Source organism: Lineus longissimus, chromosome 1 (assembly GCF_910592395.1).
Source record: "Lineus longissimus chromosome 1, tnLinLong1.2, whole genome shotgun sequence".
Classification (NCBI taxonomy): Eukaryota; Metazoa; Nemertea; class Pilidiophora; order Heteronemertea; family Lineidae; genus Lineus; species Lineus longissimus.
This window is the reverse complement of record NC_088308.1, coordinates 3,539,365-3,562,331: the sequence shown is the minus strand read 5'-3', so window position 1 is coordinate 3,562,331 and position 22,967 is coordinate 3,539,365. Positions and strand designations below refer to the sequence as shown.

The following is a 22,967-nucleotide window of genomic DNA, read 5'->3' as shown; positions in this document are numbered from 1 at the left end:
AGGCACCACAAGGTACACCGGTCTACAACATAATCGAAGCCAGCACGCGAAACCACAGTTCTACCATTTCTTCAACAGCAGAGAAACCCCAAGGTGCCGCTAACTTCATAAGTACGTGTGAACTCATTAAGCAATGACAACATACACCTGTCTTCCACCTCAGCAGACGAGCAAGCAGACGAGACCAGTTTCTTAGATCTTTCATCGAAACTCCGCCATTTTTCTATGACGGTCACTGCTCTTTTGATGACGTAATTTGAACCTGTGAACTTGAACCGCCGATTCCAAACATATGTTTTGTATTTCCAGAGGCTGAAATGATTCTGCCACAATGTACAATGGAGCTATTATTTATATAAGCACCTTGAAAAATAGGTTTCGCATCAGTTGACAGCCTCTTTGATATATCATCACAGATCGCCAACGCAACCCTCATGAAATGTGTGCACCCCTTGTGAAATCGATTGCATTAAGTACCGGTATCATCGTTCGTGTAATCGATCGGAGGGAAGTCATTTTGACCTTTCGTATTTCACTCTCCGTTCGAATAGATGTATCGAACATGAATGGAGGGAAAGCGAAGAGAAGGTGTGTCCCGATAGTTTTGTAACGTTCTGCAAGACGTCTTTTAGTAACGCCCCTCTCCCACCTCTAGCCACACACCAATTCTCACCCATTTTCGGCAGTTCTGAAGATGAAATAAACTAGTAACTAAAATCTGTTTCTTTCGGTATCACCTAAAAGAATGTGTATTTGCAACCTTTATGCAATTCCGACGGCGAAACTATTGGATAGTGTTATCAAAGTGAAACTCACGGACTTTTTGTACGATTTTCTTGCACGTATTTCAGATGGTATTTTCATTCATCAGACCAACCAGGGGGTCGTTTGCTTACAGAAACACTAAGCAAAATATAATGCATCGTGTAGGTGCAGGCAAACAAAAGAAAGCATTTTTCAACAAACTTTGGTATGTTATGTTCGCTGATATATTGTAGGGACGAACACAATGATAACCCAGACTCAAACTGTTCTAGACATTCATGGACAATTCAACATCACATCATATCACGTCATACAAATGCACAATACTTTCCTTTGTGTAGTGAAAAGAGCTTCATGTGATGAACTCATAAGCAGGTGATTGACCAGTGATTCCTCGATTGTTATGTTGTTCGGCATAAAAAAATTATACGAGTACACGAAACCATAGTGAGCGATGATTGAATGTGATAGTTGTTTTTTCATCCAAATTAGCTGAATCATGCAAAACATACAGGATTTGTGTCAAGCAGTTTCTCCTCTGCATCAGCTTTGTACAGTACTGCCATGGATTGTTAATGAGTTTTTTCCGGGATATCAGTGATGGTAGAGAGGAATTCCTTCAACAAGTTAACTTGATGGAGTCTTTACTGTCGGAGATGCCTGGATCCTTTGATTATTTGGTGTCAACTTCCTTATTGGGAAACGCTTAATCATCATTTCAAGCAGATCAGTTCAAAAGATGACCTATCTTCCATCTCTTCATTATTTTCCGTCTCGTTTACGGACATAAGTGTTCCTTGAAAAAGCCCAACCAATGACTTTGTTCTGCACTGCATATAACATCATCTCAAAAAACAGTCATCCCTCATCAATCAAAGCGCCAAAGTAGTTTTGTGTCGAAGAAATTGATTACCGTACTGTCTGTAACAGGTTACGCTGATGCCATGAAACGTGGTTTATCCGTTTCCCATTGACAACTGCTGTCACCCTCATTAGAGTGATACCCTTGAGTTCCGACCCTTCTGATCCCTTGCTGATAAAATCAACGACAATTGGCCGAAGCGTTGAGATGCTAAAATAGCACTATCTCTTGACCGATGGCCGTGGGTGACAGATAAATAAAGTGGTTCAGAAGCCCCTTGTCAACTCCTTTCTCTAAGTGTCAATTTGGACTTTGAAAAGCTCAAAAGGTGATTGTTGGAATGGTCATTAAGGCCATTAACGTTGACAGAAAGAAGTGACGAGCACTTTGGGACTCGGGGATCTGTTGGTTGGGAGGATGTCATGGAATCTCTCTTCGGGCTCTGTCTACTTCCGACAGAAAGTTCCTCTGAGTTAATGAAAGAGCCGAAACACAAACCCTGCCAGACTAGGATTCAGGATGACATACTATATTTTTCCAGTTTTCTACTTATACCGACAAAAAAGGCTAGGTTCAGTCTTGAGTATAGACGACGTCACTTCAATCTTCCCAAAGCTTCAGCAGTGGCTATATACTTCAGCAGCATAAACAAAAAGGGTCCAAGGTTTGGTTAATATGGCCTTCAGTAGTCGATTGATTGGCCCGGGTTATTTTAGTTGATGACAACAAAATTTGGCACCTTACTTTTATTGCGGAGGCAGCGCAAGAATAGAAAATCGGCGCCTGATTGGTTGTTAATAATGTGACGTCACCATGTCAACATCGTTTTTCAACCCTGGCTTCGCCGTTGGTTATTGGTCTTATCAAGTGAATTTTAGAATTGCAAGAAATTCTTTGGCGTCAAGCCTTGTTGTGATCGTATATTGGAACATAGCTGGTTACTACTACCACTCATCCTGGATGAATGGTTAGTTTCTCTGGTTTTGAGGAATACTTGACGTGAACAATGACAACAGTGATAAAAAGCGAAGTAGGCTAAATTTCATTTTTCTGAAATTTCGTTGGTGCGTTGGTTTTGAAAGCATTGAATATCAAAACGTTTCACTAACTGTATAGAATTACATGTATTTGATTTATGCACGAAGTTATCTTCTATCAGTATGATCTTCAAGCAACTCCGGCATGGTGACACACATTTTATGAATTCACTTCATGATTTTCTATGATAATTTTGATGATTTATACTTGGTAGTTAGTTTTTCTTGTGTTGCAATGTGTACCGTGGCGATGTTCTTTCAATGTTCTTTTTGAATTTTGTGTGTTTGAGTAAGAAATTGGCGACGATCCTAAAAGTACAAGTTACCGACACTTTAAATGTGCGTTCATGAACTTATAGAAATCAAATATAAAAGACGTCAAATTTAACTTGCTCTAATAAACAGATTAAGGGTACGAGTGTTGAAATTTATAAATACCAGATGCATATATAGGCTTGGTAAATACGTATAAGGAAGAATGCTATGTAATTACATATATATCATTTCTTTTCAATTGGACGTCAGAGCTAGAACCGGGTGTCCTCATTTGGAGAGAATTGACAGGTCCCTATGTAGTAGAATGTCTACGTAACACAAGTGATATACACCAATATATTTTTGTATGCAAACATTTTCAATGTCCATTCAAATGTCTTGATACATTAAAGAGGTGCGAAGCCTTTTGTAGTATAGTATATGCTACTCGATAAGGATGCATTGCATGGTTCTGGGAACACCTCAAGAAAGCGACCATTCATTAGAAACCCAATGCGTAGACGTCCCCAGGTATCGTGCACGATATTGCATTCTTTAAAATGTCAATGGTCTCAGCGATCTCATTCTCAAGTTATGAAAGGCTGGCCCGTAGCATTATACATCGGTATCCTGACAATGTGGTCACTGAAAGCTTGAAAGCGAAGCTTCAACAGATTTGAGAACCAACCCTAAGGTCAGGTCAAATAATTAAATTATTTTCTATTGCTTTCAATAAAAGTGGCATATTAGCTAAGAATGCTTCATCTACCCGATTGGCTGTTAAGAAAACCTTTGCTGTCGGCGACGTATTCAACACAAAATGATATTGTTGAAAATCATCGCGAAAAATTACAGCATTGAAGAAAACCTGCTACTTGTTGTTGGCTAAGGTAGTGTTGTCACTCAGTGATCCGTAAGAATAGGTGCCATTTATAAAATTCTTTCAGAAATTTAACGTTTCATTCGAATATTTGCCTGTTTAATTGATTTGCGATTGGTCCTTCTGAAGACGTGGTCTCATTACTGGTCAAGATTTGTAATCAAACTGTTCAGTTTGGTTGTAGTAGCATTGAGAAGACTAGTTTGAATGTTACCAATTTGATATCTTCATTAAAGAAGCGACTTTTCAATACTTTTGGATTGCAATACCTTTAGAGTTTCAATTTTATCAATTGTCGTATAGTATCACAAAAAAGCGATTTAACAAAGGATGCTTTGTTGCTATCAGCAACGTTATATTTATTGACATAATTTACATGTACACGTACTGCCATTCTGTCCCAGTTCTCTATGTAACTCGAGTTGACCACAAAATTCGGACACCAAGGAGTCTTATAACAGTTCCTCACTTATCATGGACATCCCTGCTCCGGGTCATTTTAAAGGGGCAATGAAATAGGGCGATTGCTTGACAGAAGATGACACGTTTTGAAAAAATGGCATTGATTTGGAAACATTCACGGAAGTACAGGAGTACTTACCTTAATGTGAGCACTGGAAACATGCGACTTCTAACTCGTAATAACCTACAATTCCTCCATTTTTTGCCAGTGTCACATAGCCCCTTTAACTTCTGTGGAAACCCAAGGTCGTGAGATCTACCATCAAACATTGTAAAATGAGACAACTAAATGGATATTTTGGTCAACAAGATTTGCTAGATCTTTGGAATTCTTCCATGGCTCGTTCACTCCAATCCCTGTATAAAATCTATTGAATGTTACGTGTTAAATGTATGTGATACTGAAATATAACGAATTTTTAATGATCCTGTTTCAGTATGAAAAAACCCACAACATATCTCACGCTCTACCTCTCCCTTTTAAATTGTTCGATCGAAAATAGCGTACTTATGTTGGATGATATGTATAGTGCATTGGCTCGTGCATTAGTCGTTCTGAAGGAAGATGTCATGTATAAGTTTGATTGGAATCATTGCAAGAGACATCAGAAAGTTAGCGGGAAGATCTATCAATCTAGTCTCTCATGTTTTTCACGTACCAATATCGAGATAGAACGAGTTTATTAATGGAATGGCTGCTAGATCCTACTACATATCATCGATGCAATTATTCCAAAAAGCTGAAATGGACATGAAAAGTCACTTGATATACTGTGTTTAGACGTAGTGCTTTGAAACCTATACATACATATGAATTTGAGGACCCACTCCGATACATTACATGGCGTTTGTCAGTGGTTTAAACGAAATACATACGGTACTCGTATCATACAGAGTCTGTAGTTACTGAAGAACATCAATATCAGATAAGAATAGCTAGAAACTTGAGTTTTACCTTCGGGCAAAGGAAAAAGAAGTTCACAATTAATGATCGAAAAAGCATCAAGTGTCCTAACCCAGTTCACTAGCATGCAATTTAAGTAACATAATACGCCTTGGATAAAATGTAGAAGAGCTAAACATTCATCGATCACGTAAACCAACTGAATACTAATGTTAACACACTTAAAAATGATCACTATCTCCACTTATGACAGAGAGCATTGTTGGAATCATTATTTGCCATCGTGTGATAGTGACAATTAAACTGGCTAATCAGAAAGTAGGCCTTCAATTACAATCATGAAACATCATGGTTTTTCATCACGAAATGTGTGAGAATGCCTCGGGCAATGGTTAATAAGCCTCCTCGTTTTGTTACAAATTCTACAACTGATAAATCCATTAGAAATCGGTAGTAAATTAACTATGTATGAATGGGAATCTCATTGCTTGATGACAATAGGGTGAGTCATAGCTTTTTACATCGCATTTATCTAAAATGTGATACTCTTGGTAGTAATGAATCAAAAAACCATTTCCGACAGAAATTTACACAACTATCGTTTTCTTGTAACAATAAGCTTGCACTGTAACTTTGATTACGAAGTTATGGCAGACCCCTCTTTGTCGAATGTATGAAGTCGTGGTTGGTTACATACTACCCAATGCTTCAATTGATTGGGTATATACTTGCTGACATTGCGGTCTCCGTGAGTGGCTGATGCATCCTGAGTGCAGGGCCATAGATACGAACAGTAAACCCTGATTTCCTCTGTGTGGAGGGCTAGAAGAGCGAACATGACATCCTGATTTCCTCGGGATGTTGCTGATGCTGACAGTACTGAAATGTGGAAAGTTTCTTGTTCGAGCCGGTCTCCCAATGAAACGTTCGTTGTTAGACCCAACTGTGTCTTCTTTCTCCAAATAATGGTTTACTGCGTTTGACGATAACTGAGGAAACTCACTGGAAAGGAGACGGGGTGTGTGTTAAGACAGCCATACCGCCGAAGTCAAGGTCAAGTTATTAAAAGATCAGAAGCCCTTTCTTAATAACCTTAGTTACTCATTTGTCGATCAGTGACTTCGCTTAAGATGCTATTTCTTTCCCAGAAAATGCTGAAACCTCATCTTCAGTGTTGGTATTATAAAGCCTTCTCAGCACCTAATATATAAAGTAAGAAGAAACGCATTTTGTCTTTCGATTGACACTGTTCTCGGATATTGACCATCGCTGCTCATTTGCTAAGTTATGTCAGACAGCAGTTCCCTTGTGTACGAATGAAAAGCTAAGCTTCTTCAGTGATCGTATGAAGGCTTTCTCATCGTCCTAATTGAAACACAGCATATTGTCTGATCCTAATTATTGTTTAGCTGCTAAAGAAGTATCATCGCGAGCTCATTAGTAGCGTCGGTCATTATCCGTGTTTGCCCAACAGGATTTAATCCTACTGGTAACGAGAACCTTTGGCTGGGAGAATGTCTTACGGTTGCTTTACCTCTCAAAGTTCAAAAGGACGGGAAGCCAGAATGATGAAATCGATACACTAACACTCTTTTCTCAGAGTAGTTGGTTGTTATTGGTCAACCTTCTCTCGCTGATGTTATAGCTTCATTTATATCATCTTACATCATTACTCCCAGGGCTTTATACACCCTGTTTAGTCGCAAAAATGGAGTTATTCGCCCTGCTGTGCCCGATACTGAGCAGCATAGACAGTTGGTTGCCTTACCTTCAACTTATTCTACCAACAGCATGTAAAGTGTTGTTGGCTATCTTGACAGTAGGTCCAATCTTCCCATGGCATATTTCTCCCTGCGCGTAAGGACCTAAACTGTCAGAAATAGCCAACATACATCTCGCATGTAATGTACACTGCCGATAGACTACGTGTATATTACTCTTGCACATGCCATGACTTTGCATCCAGTGGTCGAATCGTCGACGATGTTCAGCCGTGACCAGCATCGCTTTGCTGAGATCGATTCATAATATATTCCATTTATTACAAGCGAAAAACCATACAACGTGTGGATATCGATCAAAACTGAAGGTGATTGAGATTTTAAAGGACTGTTGTATCATATTGTGTTTCGTACGCATAGTACACACCAAAATATGAAGTGACATCCAGATGTAAAACATATCTTGCAGAAATAACCACCAAAATCAAAGGTCGGGTTCAATCCTAGGTCAGAGCCTGTCATAATTACAACTCATTGCCCTTTCTCGCAAAGCAATTACGTGACCATCTTTTGTCTCCAACATTCTAATTAATCATTACGAAAGTTCCACCCATTGTTAAATAACTACATCAAATATCATCATCATCAGTATGTGAGAATTGACCTGATTGCTTTAACTCTTTCGCTGACACATCAACACGACATTTGTTGAGCATCATTTAACCAACTTTTCATGAAAATGTTGAAAGACTAACGAAGTCAATCAACTTTCGTTCAAGTATGAGACTGACCAATCCATGAATCAGCCTACCATCACAAAGTTAAAAACAACGAAGTCAGTCAACCTTTCATCAGCAAGTTAGAAGTGAGGAAGTCAATCAACCTTCCATCAACAAGTTAGAAGTAACGAAGTCAGTCAACCTTCAATCAAAAGGTTAAATTCTAACCAAGCCAGTCAGCCTAAGTCTAACAAAGTCAAACAAATTTTCATCAACAAGTTGGATGTCTAACGAAGTCAATAGCTTTTCCATCAATGATTAAGAAGTCTGATTTTATCAGCCAACTTTCCATCAACAAGTTATAAGTCCACCGCAGGCATTCAGCCTTCCTCCAACAAGTTAGAAGCCTAGCTTCTATATCTTTCTCACGGATGCCATTCAGGAAGGCCGCTATCTCTCAAAGATATCGAAAGGAATGAGAGGCATTTGCTCGAAAATAAACTTTATTTCTATTATCATAATGATCATCAAACCCGAAATCATCCCCTAACCCTGGGCTCTAACCTGTAATCATTCGAAGGAAAAGTGTCCGATTGATTTCAAGTGAGCCCAATGAATCTCGAAAAGTGCTGGTTAAAAAGCCTTTGCGGGAGACCGTAATATCAACTACTTCTTACTAATTAGCACCGCTCCGTCAGTTAACTTAACTACCTAAACTCATGATATTCAATATATTTCAACAAAACCTTCTTATAAGTTCGTGTATGTACTTTGTGCCGGATTAAAATGGATTTTGAAAAGGTGATAAGTTGTTGGTTTGCTTGTTAACGTGATGGGATGATTTACGAGAAACAGGAATGATCATAAGAATGAAGAGGAAGTTTGTTGAAGAATAAAAGTACATGAAAATAGCCAGAGTCTAGATGTTATATGACAACAAGTAATACTGATCAGTAGTATATCGATACAGCATACCAAGACTAATTAGTCAAAACAGATAAAACAAAAACAAGAACAAAACACTAATGTCACAATTTCATTTTCTGCTGCTGTTCCAGGTTACGGGGAGATTTCGGCGAAGGAACGCCGAGATGTTGTTGGCTGTGAACCGCACTGGCATCATTTCCACAAGGCCTGCTTCCACGTCAACAAGTCTAAGGAGACGTTCGACCAAGCTGAGAAGAGCTGTAGAGCAGTGGGGGGAAGCCTGGCCAGTATTCACTCGAGTAGAGAGTTGGACTTTGTCGAAAATATTACATTGTAAGTTGAGATGTCAACCCTGGTGAATTGTATCAACTTTTTAACTTATTTTTTCTGTGGTGAATCATATCATCTTGCAAATTTCACTTAATGTTCTGACAAATGTATTTGCAGCATACACATTGGAAGCAGTCTTTAACAAATTGAATCCAATGTATCACTGCATTGCCTTGAAAACATTTGACCTGATTATGAATAATTGAAAATCTGAAAATCTGAGAAATGGCAAAAAACTAGCCAGTACCCTTTTTGTAAATTTCACTATCTTCACCCCCTCTTTTCCTCACCAGTTCACACCTGACGTCGGTATGGGTAGGGCAACACATGGTGAACTTCACAGTCAGGTGGACGGACAACACAACCCTAGACTTCCAGCCAGATGGCCTAACATATCTTACTGCTGAGAAAGGCTGCATGGTGTTGAATGAGGACCCCAAGGGATTCGCTAGGATGGATGCCACAAATTGTTCACAGTACCTGCCGTTTGTGTGCAAGAAATCAGCTGGTAGGTTGTTGTTTTAACATGTCGAACACTACAACTATTTCTCCCTCGAAAGATCAATATCGCTTTTAGCATGTTACTGATGATCTCATCTCATTATGGTTATAGCCTGCCGGGATTCACCCCATGTCCATCTAAATGAGGCATTACCAGGAATGCCCTAATCAGTGAGAGTGATTGCAAAAACACCTTTAGCAATAAGCAATAAGTGACCAAGATCTTCCAATTTTCATCTTCTAGTACCTCTTGATGAATATGGATGATGTTACTTCTCATAAGCAACTCGGACTTCACCACATACTGGCGCATAATGAAGTTGGTTAAATGGCGGTTTTGGCGGCCATCTTGAGTTGAATTTGATGATAGATGACATGTCTTATGTTCGATAACGAAAAGTCCATACTAGTTCTTTTAAATATGTCAGTTATATACTTCTATTAAAGTTGAACAATGTCCATGGGTTAAAGAATTGAACTTCGTTTTTAACCTTATGTGAATTTCTTTAGCTTTCATGGTCTGACAAAAAGTATATATAACTGACATAGTTAAAAGAACTAGTATGAACTGTTCGTTATCGAACATAAGACATGTCATCTATTCTCCTATTCAACTCAAGAGCAAAGCTATCAGCCATTTTTTTCGATTTTCATTGATACGCGTTTGTCTGTTATTTGTGGGGGGTTTTATTCTCGTACTTTCTAGCTGCTGCAAAACTGAAAGAGTGAAGGCACGCTATTGTCGGAAAGTTGTCTGGTTCATGATACTATTATTTGTCTCAAAAGAAGAATATGTCAGGTTGTGGGTAAATGACCCTTTTGGGCACGGTTGTGAGAAAACTATGCTGGCACCCACAAAATATTTTCAATGATGACATATCCCATGAGATTTCGTTTCATCGACTCATGATTCAATACACTCATCATATAAAGAGCAATGAAAGCCTTTTTAGTAAACTGTTCGACGAGTACACCTTGCTGTTATACGCTTCATACATTATGTTGAATTCTCTTAAAAACGCATTATTATCTTGTCAATGCTTGTGCTGAACATCAATGGTGTTTATGATTGACGTTGTCAGACATAGAGTAGCCCAGTGACACAAGCATGACTAAGAATATCTTTAAATCATTGACAGAATAAGCTTGCTTGCCATCTGTATGTAATGGTACCATACCAAACTTTATATAAGAGTTGACATTACCTTCATAGCACTAGTCTAAGAGGTCTTTAGGTCAAAATTAAACAAACTCTCGCGAATGGTATACATGTGGTCTAATAAAGCACAGTGCAGCTATCATACAATCGATCTGACTATAGGCTGCGTTGTACTACCATCACTCTTCCGTAATGAATTCATTGTTTTTTTAGTTTCAACAGAATCTACCGATTGAATTGATTAGCAGGTCGATTTTAACGTAGCGTACGTTTTCAAGGAATTGTCTATTTACCTAAGATCATGAATTGACTTTTGAGAACTGATGAATATTTCATTTTCAAACCAACGACTAGAAAGTGAACTAGAATATGTACATTGACCAATGTGCAAATGCACTAGTAATGTACATGCACTGCCAACCTGTTTACTTTAAAACCACAAGCACAAGCATAATGCCCTTCAAATTGCCCCTAAGTTATATTACATTATATTACATTAACGGAACCAAGTTTCAATTTGAAATAAGATTCCGTAATGTAAGAAACAATTCTATCAAGACGGCATCCTGGATTCTTCCGCCTCTACCGTGGATTGGTAATTTGCTTCCTTTTCAATAAAAGCCAATGCGGAGGATGCTCCCATACGAGTTGTAATGGGAAGTTGATTTGGGTAATTTTGTTCAGTTGGTCTTCTGCTCAATCTGGCGAAGTTTCAATCTGGCATCTTAATTTGCCATTTGGGTAAATGGGTTTTGTTTATAGGTACACTTCAGATCATCAAACACCCTTGAGAAGATGGGGCGATCTATTCAATTTGTGGACACAAGATATTTTACTCCCAAAAAGAACTTTAAAAAAAAAAAAAAAAAAAATTTTTTTTTATAGATTTAAAGATTTTGATGGTAACCAGTGTAAGAAACATATTGTTTTAAGAAAATTTCACATTGTACAACCGGCACAGACTATTGGGGATATGATCCACTATACCATGTTCAACTAATGTCACTGTTATTTGTTTCAGATTCTAAATGCAAAGATGAAGACATCGACTGGCTTAACGTGAAGGGGCGAAGTTTTCCAAAGCATAACATAAAGAAAATAGACGATGTGGAAAATATGGGGAAGTGTAAACGAATTTGTTTAAGACAATCAGAATTCTCATGTTTGTCCGTGAATTATCTCCGTGCCAAGAAATATTGTATCCTTTCTTCCGATACGATGAAATCCAGTGGAATTGACCTCATTCGTAGCCGACAGTTCACATACGCCGAGTGGTCGTGTGGGGACCAGAAGGATAAGGCGAAAGCATTAGCGACACTCAGGCTAGGGAATATCAGAGGTGAGAATATAATCTTCAATATTCCTCATCTAAGAAAGTAAAAACCTCCTCATCTAAGAAAGGTTCGAAAAAGCTTTCCCTTTCTTTAAATTGAATTTCATAAACTACCTTAAGGTAAACAGAAATGCTGTGTCAGTGCCTGTTAGTCATCGAATTAGACTTACAGAGTTGGACTTTTTGACTTTTTGACTTCAAACTTTTATACTTTGCTCTGCTGGTTGACCGTGCCATCTCAGCTTAAACAAAAAGGCTGTGTCACCAAGCCTTGATCAATGTTATCTCGTAGGAAATAGACGAGGATAAGAATCCGCCCAAGCTGTCCGAGGAGGTTTATATCAAATAATACATCGAACCGTTTGCAACTATTCATGTACCGTTTATTCGTGTTCTCAGGCAAATCTGTTGACTAATTCTTCGACATAACAGTGCAAATAGGTAGATGCATATACCACTAGTATCCCATGTTATGAACCGCGTTACTATTATTTACACGAACTATGCAGCCATCTCGTCTTTCCCGCCTCAGGCACTTTCTCAAGTAACGTTGCTTACAATCTTAAGTTCCACGAAAGCCATGGCAACGTTTAAGATCTCTTTTCCTAAGATAGAATCCCGTGACGGAAAAAAGCATAAATGAATTGGAAAATTGGAAGAAAATAAGATCTTGGAATTAAGCTGTCAGTTGTGTCAGTTCCCAATAGAGTATCAGATAACCTCGCAGCTAGTGTTCGGGGAGTATCATGATTTGAAGCCATGTAAAGAGCGGGCGGAACGGCATTATGAAAGATCGGCGGTGTTGCCTTTGATGAGGAAAGATAAAGAACTACCCTTTCCGACGAATATTCCTCTTGCGAAGAATGAGAGGATGTGCTACTATTTATCTTCGGAATGATCACAAGAAAGTTTCAAAGTTCATAATGTAGATTTGCTATTAATCTAACGAATACGTTCTCGATTTATTTCCGTGGCAGCGTCAGACCAGGAGCAAGACAGCGATGATGAGCCCCCAGCAGCAACCGAGCCAGCACAACAAAAACCAAAGGATGCCGTATGTCCACAACACTACCAGTTCATGGCCGGCGTGTGCATCAGGGCATCCTTCAAGGCCATGACATACTGGGACGCAAAGCAACACTGCGAGAAAGAGGGAGGGCGGATGAGTAATATATTGAGGATGCAGGGGATCCCGGACATCGGGGGCGTCTACAGGGACCTCGACAGGAAGTGAGTGAACCCTGGAGATGCATTTTAATTGCGACTTGCCTGTGTGATATTTGTACATTGGACAAGAATAGGATTTTTCTTATGTTACGGAAGAAGATTGTTCGTCGATTGTTTTTTGGTTCACCGGAAGTTTCGATTTAGCTTGATGAGAAACACAAAGGTTGGCCATCATTGGACCTTTTAAACAAGGGCAAGCGCTACCATTCACCGGGACTACACTGCTCCCTTTTTATGCTATCAGGCCAAATGACTTGAAATTAAGACGTAGGGCCTATAGTCGAATTACCAGTCTACGAGTCATTCAGCATACAGCAATGTCGTATAGCATTACATCTTCGTTACTCTTGCTTCAGCACTCGCACTCACGTCAGATTCTTCCCCTAAAAAAGTATAACACCTTATGGTGTGGTGGCTATACGTACCATATGGTTCAGTATTGACGAGCACAGATGGTTTGCTCTTGGCTAACGAGTTGTTGGTCATAACGCATCCAGCAACCATCATGACATTGTTGGTGATAAACTTGGCGTTGATAGGGAAGCTGCATACCAATATGTTCCGTATTATCACCTGCGTCCCTCCTCATCAGTTATGACTACTCTACCACCTGCTCAGCAATGCGACGAATGCCGTTTCATATGCATTACTTTATTGAAAGTGGGGGTAGCGTTGTTGGGGATATCATATGTTAGTTCGATTTGCAAGCATCATCGATTCCTTATTTAAATCTAATGAAATGTATTTTATGGCACTTTAGAAAGTGCTTCATTTTATGCTGTATTGCTAAGTGAGGATCTTTCAGTGCCAATCAAGGACTGCAACTAGAGGTTTTAAGGGAAGAAACGGTGTGCAATCTCACGCATTTACCTTTTCTCACTATAACAACAATATCGTCAAATTGCAGGCTTCGGAAAGCGTCGCTGACTGAACACGCCTTCTGGCTCGGAGCAACATGGTCGAAATCGACCCAGTTGGTTTGGGCTGACCCGGATGAAGTCCAGTCACCTAATTGGTCGAGAGGAAATCCCTCATCTAAATATGAATGCGTCATTGTGACGGAAAAAGAGAAATGGGAAACACGCCCGTGCGACTCGAGGTTTTCCTTCATTTGTAAGAAGGATGCAACTACTACGCGGGAAGATGTCGGTAAGTGTTTTCCAGTTAATTGGATCCATCTGATGCTAAATTGACATGATTCTGACGTAATGTTAACATTGCTCTAACAAGATATCAATTTGACATCAACAGATCTTCCTTAAGGCATAGATGGAAAGGAAAAAAGAAGCCACCTGGGGCACCACATGTATAAGGGACCCTTTGAACACTTTTATAATAAATTATTTATTTCATTATTCCAAAATATCAACTTCTTTTTGCAGAATATTTCACCTTGAAGGGTCTCTTCACCCAACTTGCCAATCTGACGAACGCACAAATGCCAGCCTGCCCGAGGGACTTCCCCCAGAAGAGACATCACCGATTCATTCTCCCTCCGACTAACGGCTACCTGCAGAATTACCGCTCAAGGACAGTTATGTGTAAAAACATTTACTCCGAATACAGGGAGAATAGCGTCTTTATTGCTTCCATTCGTGCAAGGCTTTGGAAGCATCGAAATGATTCTGATCCGATTCCGATTATTGTTGGACCCAGTATGAAGGGTCGGAGCCGGTACCGGCGGCAGGCCCAGGCGTGGAGGTTACTCAAGCCGGATGTGTACTACCGTCAGACGGGCATCCCTCTCCCTTGTCACCATCTTATCAACAAGACCATTATTCATGGCTTAGGATGGAGAAATACTAACACAAGTAAGTGGAATTGTTACATATCTGATCAAAAATGTTTAGGAAATATATATATTTCCTAAACATTATATGGAAACGCCGTTAGCGCTCTTACAGTTGGTCTTGGCTGTGTCCCCCTAGTGCAACTTATCACGGTTATTGTACGTTAATTCTCTGTGATATTGTGTTGGTAAAAAAGAATTACCTATGAAAGCTATGAATGAAGATGTTCAAAATTTGAATTTCCCGGACATTTTACCATTTTCGATAAAAAAGTTATTTTGCTTTTGAACTGTTTCAGTGCAGTACTCTTGGTCAGAGACTTTCACCTCCAAGACCTTCACCCAGCTACGATGTATGGATGAGAAGCTTCTGCGGAAGATCTTCCTCTCTGCTCGGGATCTGACCATCGGAGAGCTAAAAAGTCTGCCAAGTACAGTCTACAGGCTCTTTAGTGTAAGTAGAACGTTCTTAACACATTGCTGGGGCAATGGGTAGTTGACATGCCTGATTGATGGAACACTGCATTTCTACTGATCTTCCCAAGCTGATTCTTCACTTTTAATAATGATTCACGGCATATTGGTAACTCCTGGCCACAAAGCATATTGAGCAAGTAAGCTTATTCCTTCTGAGGCGCTACACGAGTTGAACTCAAACTTTCAGCCCGAGTTCTACCGCCAACTAGACATGGAACATCGATGGGCCTACTGCGCCGGCCTCTTGATGAGCAAGCCAACGAGCCATGATGTCAAATATGCCATTGAAGACAAGGACTGTCGAGATATTATGACATATTCTAACATGGTAAGAACATGGTTTGATATTCTGAAAAAATAGCATCTTCTGGCTAAGGCAAGGTTTGTTCAAACAGGAATTTACCCATTAAGTTTCGTGAACGAATCTTGCTTGGTTCTTTACAGAATCCTTTGTTTCCTTCTTCTGGATTCCTGTTCTAACCTTATCAGGACGTCGATTGGGAAATATTTTAGGATAAAGGTCCACACTACATAATACTGCCAACAACCAAGCTGCCAGAAGCCTCTGATCTGCCTTTACCGTGAACGTAGTTGTTGTGCACTAATTTCACGTTGAGGGACCCACTTTTCATCGGAATACTTCAAAGGGAATCATCTTAATAGCCAATATTCGTTTGGCTTCTTTGGTTTCGAAATACAATAAAGCAACTTTTAGAGAAAGATCGATGTGTTCTCACCATGCTCACCATGTGCGTGAATCTGATCAATAATAGTCAATGTTCAGTCGTTTAATGATCTCAGAACCATTTCAAATCGATGGTCGTCAGATCTGCAATATGAACTTTGAGCTGAAAATGATATGGGCAAAATCGATCGCGATTGAAATTTTGCATTGGAGCGACAAGGTTACGACCCTGGCAGTATGTCCGTCTTTGTAATGCATTTTTCATACCAACGTCAGTATGTTTTCAAAGAATTGTCCAAAAGACAGTTGTTGTCAGCTTGGGGTGTTTCTTTCCGTAGAAAAACTTGCCAGCATATCTGTGGTTGTTGTTAGCTAAGCGATTTTGAATAACAGTTTATACAGACTTTTTATATCAGCGATCTTGTATCCAAAGCAAAGTACATGCACTTAGTCATCTTCTCGACTATTTGCCACCTTTCCAGAGTCGTCTGCTCCCCGTCTCTGTCACAGCCAACGAGTACATCATGTCATTGTTCTGTGACTACACATGGAAGGAGAGGAATGGAGCCTCATGCCGACTCCATGACATCGAGGCATACGAATTTTGCTTCAAGATCGGTGGAATACGTTATTACGATCTCAGGCCGAAGTGTATGTCCAAACAGTTTACTGCAATTCTGTAAGTCAGGTTTGTTCAATTCGCCTCTTAGCTCAACACCACCAGTGCTGCTCAACTTGCTAATAACGGCAGAGGGGTGTATGTATTGTCTATGATGCATGCATCGAAAAGTACCCTTTGGATAATTTCGCAAAGAGTGGGGGAATCTCTCTATTCAAGTCTGGCCGTGACCAGCAAGATGATTAGTCTCACAACATGAGGGAGGAGTTCCAGTGCATCAGCAGTGCAGATAAAGTGACACCTCTGGTCTTGGCAACAAACAGGCAAACAAACTCTTTCCTGATCAGCACACCTTGTGGCGGAAACTTGATGTGAGGAAACACAATGGCCGACTTATGGTGGTCGGTCTTTGATGTTTCCGACATCACGTCACATAGCGACATAAGTATCAAAACTCCTTCACTTTTGGAAGTTATTCTTACCCGCCGCTGATGCTATTGTAATATGTAACTTTCATTGAAAGCTCGATTTTCTTATTTCAGCATGGAAAGAATCAAAAGCGCCATCTCAGCCAAAGGACAGCATGACCGCCTCCAGGTCTACGCTGGTCAGATTCTACTGGTGCATGATTTCGTGACGAGTTCTTCTCTCTTCTGCTTGCTCTTGGATAACATTGATGATATCAGAGTGAGGAGGAGACTCCTGCAACTACCGATGGTAAGATACATGCATTGATGTCCTAAATCGCACCATGGAATACTCTATTTCGTCTTCTACAACCAGTAGCGCCGAATCTTGCTCCTTCGAGATACCAACTTGAAATATACCAATTCGGATTACTTTTGCCCTAGACTATCATGGACTGCCTTGTGTTATATGCAAAATATTTCACCAATAAGGCTTGTGTTTATAGTTGTTCTTCCTGTTCATAACTGACGCCAAAACAACTGTTTAGAATATTTCATATTCGACTCTTTTGCCTGGTTTCCCCAAATAGTTATCATACAGTACATGTGGTTCTTTAATATGCACTTCGTTTCTCTTTATCCAACAGGCGAAAGACTGGATTCTCGAATGTGAGGTCCCTTCCAATCTCCGAGGAAGCTGCTCCCAATCCTTCAATGGCTTTGATGACCCACGAGTTCAACGGGTTGCCATAAAGGGGTTAGCCAAAGTCAAAAAGCCACTCAGTTATAGGTAAATTATGTGACGATGTAGGTCCAATCAAAGTACCCGAAATCTCTTCACCCAAACTAGGAGATTCAAAATATCAGAAAAACGCCATTTCCCCGAAAATTTGCCAGAAGCACTATTTCTGCCCTAGACAATCTGATTGTATCAGAAAACTTAAATTTTTCGAATAAGGAAGTGCCATTTTCCCAAATTTTAGCCTAGGCCTACTTTAGGGCATATCTTGTGGCAAGGTTTCGCATTCATAGCCCCTACCGTAATAATTTAAAATGTCACAGTTCGGGCTCTGTGTTAAGTGTCCTCAAAAGTCACTGAAAAAAACCTAGACACTTTTTTTAAGAAGACCCTATCATTTCACACATCAGTTATTATGCACATGCGCTCAACCAATGGTTCCAATATCGATTAGAACTACTGAGCATTTGTCCTTCATAAAGTTCTATTAAGTTATTTGATTAATGCTTGGAAGCGTTTCAGTCAGTATAATACGGCTGCTTTATGCGTACCTGACAGTGCTGATACAAAGCCTGGATTTAAACCAATCCCGAGCCAAATGTTTGTTTTCGATACAAGATTAAAGGAGATGGTCACAATCAGTTCTATCCAAAGATATAAAATGAGCAAAATATATTCTGTTGACGAGATCCGTACTTTTATAGTAACCAAAACAGATAGTCAGTGACGGGTATGCTGTGATTATCGTTGTAGTTGTTTTGCTGTTGAACAAAAAAATATCACTCTGTCGTCCTTAGCTTTTTAAAACTTCGTTTCAGTTTTTGGTGAACAGGCTGGATAAATAAGTTGGATGAATTACCAAGATACCGAATGAAGTATAAACCAATAGTCTGCTAACAGGTTGTGAGATACACAAGACGATTAACAAAAACGATATACTCTGCTATTCTAAATTACTCAACTGTTGTTTGCTTGTTGTCTACATTCCCAATTCTGCTCCAGAACAACTCGTGTCATCCTTGCCCTGTGTGCACGTGCGGACTGCCCGGATGACGTCCTAGATCTGCTTGATCCAGCAACGGCGTTTCAGAATATGGACGCATGTCGTCCGGCCGGTTGTTGGACAGACCCCACTGTTGGAGCTAAGGTAACTCAATTGTGTCCTACGTTTAAAAGCCTTCTAAAATGTTTTAAACAATAAGACAGCATGCATATTGTTTAGTCTCTATTTCCACTCTTTAATTCAAAGCTTTCGACACCATCTACAAAAACGTTTCAGAATCATTTAACCACATTTCGCACTGATTACTGATTGATTACTTTCCAGGTTGCTGGTATACTAAGACTTGTGCGAAGCTACATCCGCCATCGACCTCTGACCGTCCATGACCTGTTAAAACTGAAATGTGTCCTCCCTGGACTGGGCCGACACTTCCTGTTCAAGCAGAAGAGAGAACAGGTTGTGACATTCGCAATCATGGCTCTACAGCACACTCCTCTCGACCGTCGAACGGTAGGTCTACAAAACGTCATGTGAACTGAATTGTCCAATCCACAACAAAACCTGATATGTCTCCATGAGCTGTCAAAGATGCGACCCAGTAACGAAACCTCATGAGACCAGAATTAATCGTCAGATTCATAAGTGGATGTAGTCACTCGAACTGCTGAAGAAAAAGACGACTTGCATTTCTTCCTTCGCGATTTCAGGCCAACCAACTTGCCAGGGTTGTTATCTCCAGGGAGCAGCATCGCCTGATGACGAAGAAACCCAGCCCCAATGCCCTCAACCAGATCTACGACTATTTCAAACCACTTGGCCGCCTCCTCCCGTATGTAGACCCTGACCTCGTTGATGAAATGGACCCCGATGTTTGTTCTAAGTTCCTGCCGGACTTAGCCCAGTGTACAGACAAGTGTGATGCCATCAGACCGGAGTGGTTCCTTGCTTGGAAAGAGAGGGTATGCCTTTTTCATAATTTGGTTTCAGGCATTGGCATCTCGATTATACCAAGTGTAGACTAGATTCTAATCTCTGCTTGATAACATGAGCAACTGCAGGCCAAGCAGGCTGAAGTAGAAGGTTCGTTTCAGTGTCCATGTCTCTGTAACTTCAATTAGTATCCATGCCGAGTAGAGACTATACTTCTTTGTGTCAAGTTCCCCATTCAATCGATTTTCAAATCTTTCCTTTAATTGTGATTGTCTGCAGGCGATGGCTGGCCGTGGTTGGTCCCTTCACGAATGCCACGAAATCATCCAGAGTTGTAATGGCGGAAAGTTCCTCTCCCCTGGTGACATCTACGAGTGCGCCAAAGCATTCCCGTCTTCCATCTTTCATATAGAAAACAAGAAGTTCCTCAATAGGCATATGGTACGTATACAGCATTTGTCGATGAATGTAAAGTAAACAAACGTTCTTAGAACCATCATTATGTGTTAGGAAGCTGCTGTGGTCAGTGGCTCGGTTCTCTGAGAAGAATGCCCGAGATCCATCCTCACGGTTCACGTTAGACTCTAATCAGGTATCGTTGCCTATCAACTGGCCTTACTCCTACTTCAGGTATCAACCTTGTGTCTTCCTATTCCTTATAGATGAGAAACGAAAAATTGCTGAGCTAAAAAGATTTGAAAATTCTGGTAACGTCATATCAAATGTTTTTAATCGTTTAATCCGTCTAGTGTTATGCTGTCTTGAACGTGCAATCTCAGCGCTGGAAAGAACCGCTGGAAAAATGGTCAGCCAAGGCGATCAGGCAAGAGCTGGGACGGCTCATTATTGGTCTGCACCCCGAGAACATCACAAGGATCCTAGAAAGGGCCATAGAGAGCGACCAAACACCTAAACCTAAGCAAACCAAATCTGTGGATGATGATGACTATGCCGAGGACGAATACAGGGGCAAGAAGGATATGCGGAGGCTGCGCATTGGGAGAGTCAGGGGTAAAAGGAATGTGGAGGATGAGGATGAAAGTGTGGAAACGAAGGATGAGAATGAGACTGCACTTGACTATATATTACTGTTTGCATCTTATTTCCCACAGTTACGGAGTACTCAGGTAGGAATGAGTTGGTCTATTACACGTATTATGTATTCTCTCCAGTTCGATTTATCTCATTATCTGTTTCTTTAGCTGAATGGGTCCAAATTGTCTGTGTGGGGTTCAGTGAGAGAGTCGTGATCTTCTCCTGTGGTGGCAATCCGAAAGAGGGGTAGTACATTTTTAGTGACTTTGCCTTACTTCATTAGCTTATGATACGATGCAATCGCAATCGCAAGTGCAATTGATGGTTAAGCCTGTGATGACTGCCAAATCGCAGCCGCAATGAATTTCATGCTCAATGTATCTATGACAATCATACTGACTATGCCTTGGTCATGTATAAAATTCACGTCTAATACATATTTCGTTTTCAGCGTTATGCGGTTATGGATGCACTGAATGATCTGGCATTCTTTCTACCAAGCGACTTGGATGAAAACTCATTCCGAATGATCAGAAAAATTGTGCTTAATGATAAGTAAGTACTTTGGTCGTACAGTCCATTTACTCTCACACCAAACCAGTTCAAGAGCCCCTTTTTCGCCATTCATGTCCCCTTTCTCCTAATCTTTCACCAAGCAATTTCTGAAAGCTCCTTTTTCTCCATGTACGTCCCCTTCCATACTCCTGCACCAAGCTACTTCGTAATCCCCCTTCTCCTCCTTGCATGTTCCCCTTTTCTTCCCTCCTACATCACACGATCAAAAAGCATCCACCTTCTCGGTGTACTCTTCGTAATCAAGTGACTTCTATAAACTTGCTTCTCCTAATGTTATTGTTCCTTTCAGCACTGGCAGTTTAATTCGCTCCATCCTGATGGCAAGTCGAGACAAACAGGAAACGATCAAGAAAATCTGCCGGGGCATCAAGATACCTTACATCGATAAAGAATTCTTGGCTGATATTATCAGTCTGTATAAGAAAGCTGTGGTAATTATACTTCCATTGAGTGAAACGAGGATAAATTTGAGAAGTTGCAGAGATCAGTAAAACGTACAGATCATCAGTACAAAATTGAAAAAGTTGTATTAAGGCAATCTGTTTGGACTGACAATAAAACTTTCATCTGAAAAATGAAAAAATAAAGAGATCGCTGTTGTGATAAGCGTTACACACGATGCGACCAGCTAATGGGGAGGTAGGCCTTAAGCGTGTGTAAACCCTGTTGGTTCCACTTCAGGGTACGACTATGCTAGACAGAGATGACGTCTTGGCACTGGACCAGTGTGCTTTTGGCCTGAACATCAACGACCTACGGAGTCTGACAGACCGGGGCATTCTAGAGATGTGTTCCTCTGGTGTTCACTATTACGACTGGGATGATGACACGATGAGCCTGCTGGCGAAGAGGACATTGGATGCCTTGCATGTCGAGTAAGGAATTTCATGTTCTGTCGTGCCGTTTGACCGTAAACTAAAAGAGTAATATTAAGCTTAAAGTTGGAGACCAGTATGGGTAATGAAGTCAGTAGGCGATTCCAGCTCGATCTTGGTTTAAAAACGTTTGACTGTTAAGTCCAAGTCTTCTTTTAAACCTGGTTCACATGAATTGGTGATAACGTAAAAACAACAACAAACCACTGTTTTAAAAATACGACCTGCTTCAGTAGAGCAACCACCTTCTAAGATGATATATTGAAAAGTGTAATAACCGATACCAATTGTTTCTTTTTCAGTGATTTGACAGACATGAAAATGGAAGCATTCAGAAACTGTTCCAGCGTCATTACACTAATCCCAGGCGATGATGTCAGGCTTATTCGGAATCTGGTAAGTGATTTTACTGATATTATAAATCAAAAGGCGTTGTTTAATCATCAGTAGTGATTTGTTCATTACCAGTTTAAGAATGAAAAAACAAGTTTGGTTCATTCCAACAGCAAAAAGCGGTTCCCTTGTAACCACTGGGTAAGTTTTTGTTATCGAGATTTGTTGTACTATATAGATGGTAGGACATTGAGCAACCTGCACCTCCTTCTCCTTCTATGTACCCTTCTTTTACATCGAGCAACTTTTCCAAGCCCCTTTTTGCTTGATACCTGGGAAATAGATGGGAGCCTACATGATTGTGTTAAAGTGTGTAGTCAACGCAGTCTTATATAACTGCAAAATCAAAATATAATT

At 40.3% G+C, this 22,967-nt stretch overlaps 1 protein-coding gene across 3 annotated transcripts in view; it reads left to right on the top strand.

The window, feature by feature from the left end:
- LOC135485362 (uncharacterized) overlaps positions 1-22,967 on the top strand; it is a 35,555-nt gene that overhangs the window by 6,510 nt on the left and 6,078 nt on the right. For all 3 annotated transcript variants that reach the window (XM_064767309.1, XM_064767300.1, XM_064767319.1), the window contains 20 exons: positions 8,664-8,865; positions 9,156-9,370; positions 11,544-11,861; positions 12,833-13,085; positions 13,990-14,231; positions 14,465-14,893; positions 15,171-15,325; positions 15,536-15,676; positions 16,516-16,712; positions 17,195-17,369; positions 17,707-17,849; positions 18,801-18,945; positions 19,126-19,311; positions 19,509-19,760; positions 20,011-20,172; positions 20,481-20,858; positions 21,218-21,321; positions 21,632-21,773; positions 22,024-22,217; positions 22,520-22,613. In XM_064767309.1, coding sequence (XP_064623379.1) covers positions 8,664-8,865; positions 9,156-9,370; positions 11,544-11,861; positions 12,833-13,085; positions 13,990-14,231; positions 14,465-14,893; positions 15,171-15,325; positions 15,536-15,676; positions 16,516-16,712; positions 17,195-17,369; positions 17,707-17,849; positions 18,801-18,945; positions 19,126-19,311; positions 19,509-19,760; positions 20,011-20,172; positions 20,481-20,858; positions 21,218-21,321; positions 21,632-21,773; positions 22,024-22,217; positions 22,520-22,613 — 4,127 coding nt within the window. The remainder of the gene's footprint in view (positions 1-8,663; positions 8,866-9,155; positions 9,371-11,543; positions 11,862-12,832; positions 13,086-13,989; positions 14,232-14,464; positions 14,894-15,170; positions 15,326-15,535; positions 15,677-16,515; positions 16,713-17,194; positions 17,370-17,706; positions 17,850-18,800; positions 18,946-19,125; positions 19,312-19,508; positions 19,761-20,010; positions 20,173-20,480; positions 20,859-21,217; positions 21,322-21,631; positions 21,774-22,023; positions 22,218-22,519; positions 22,614-22,967) is intronic.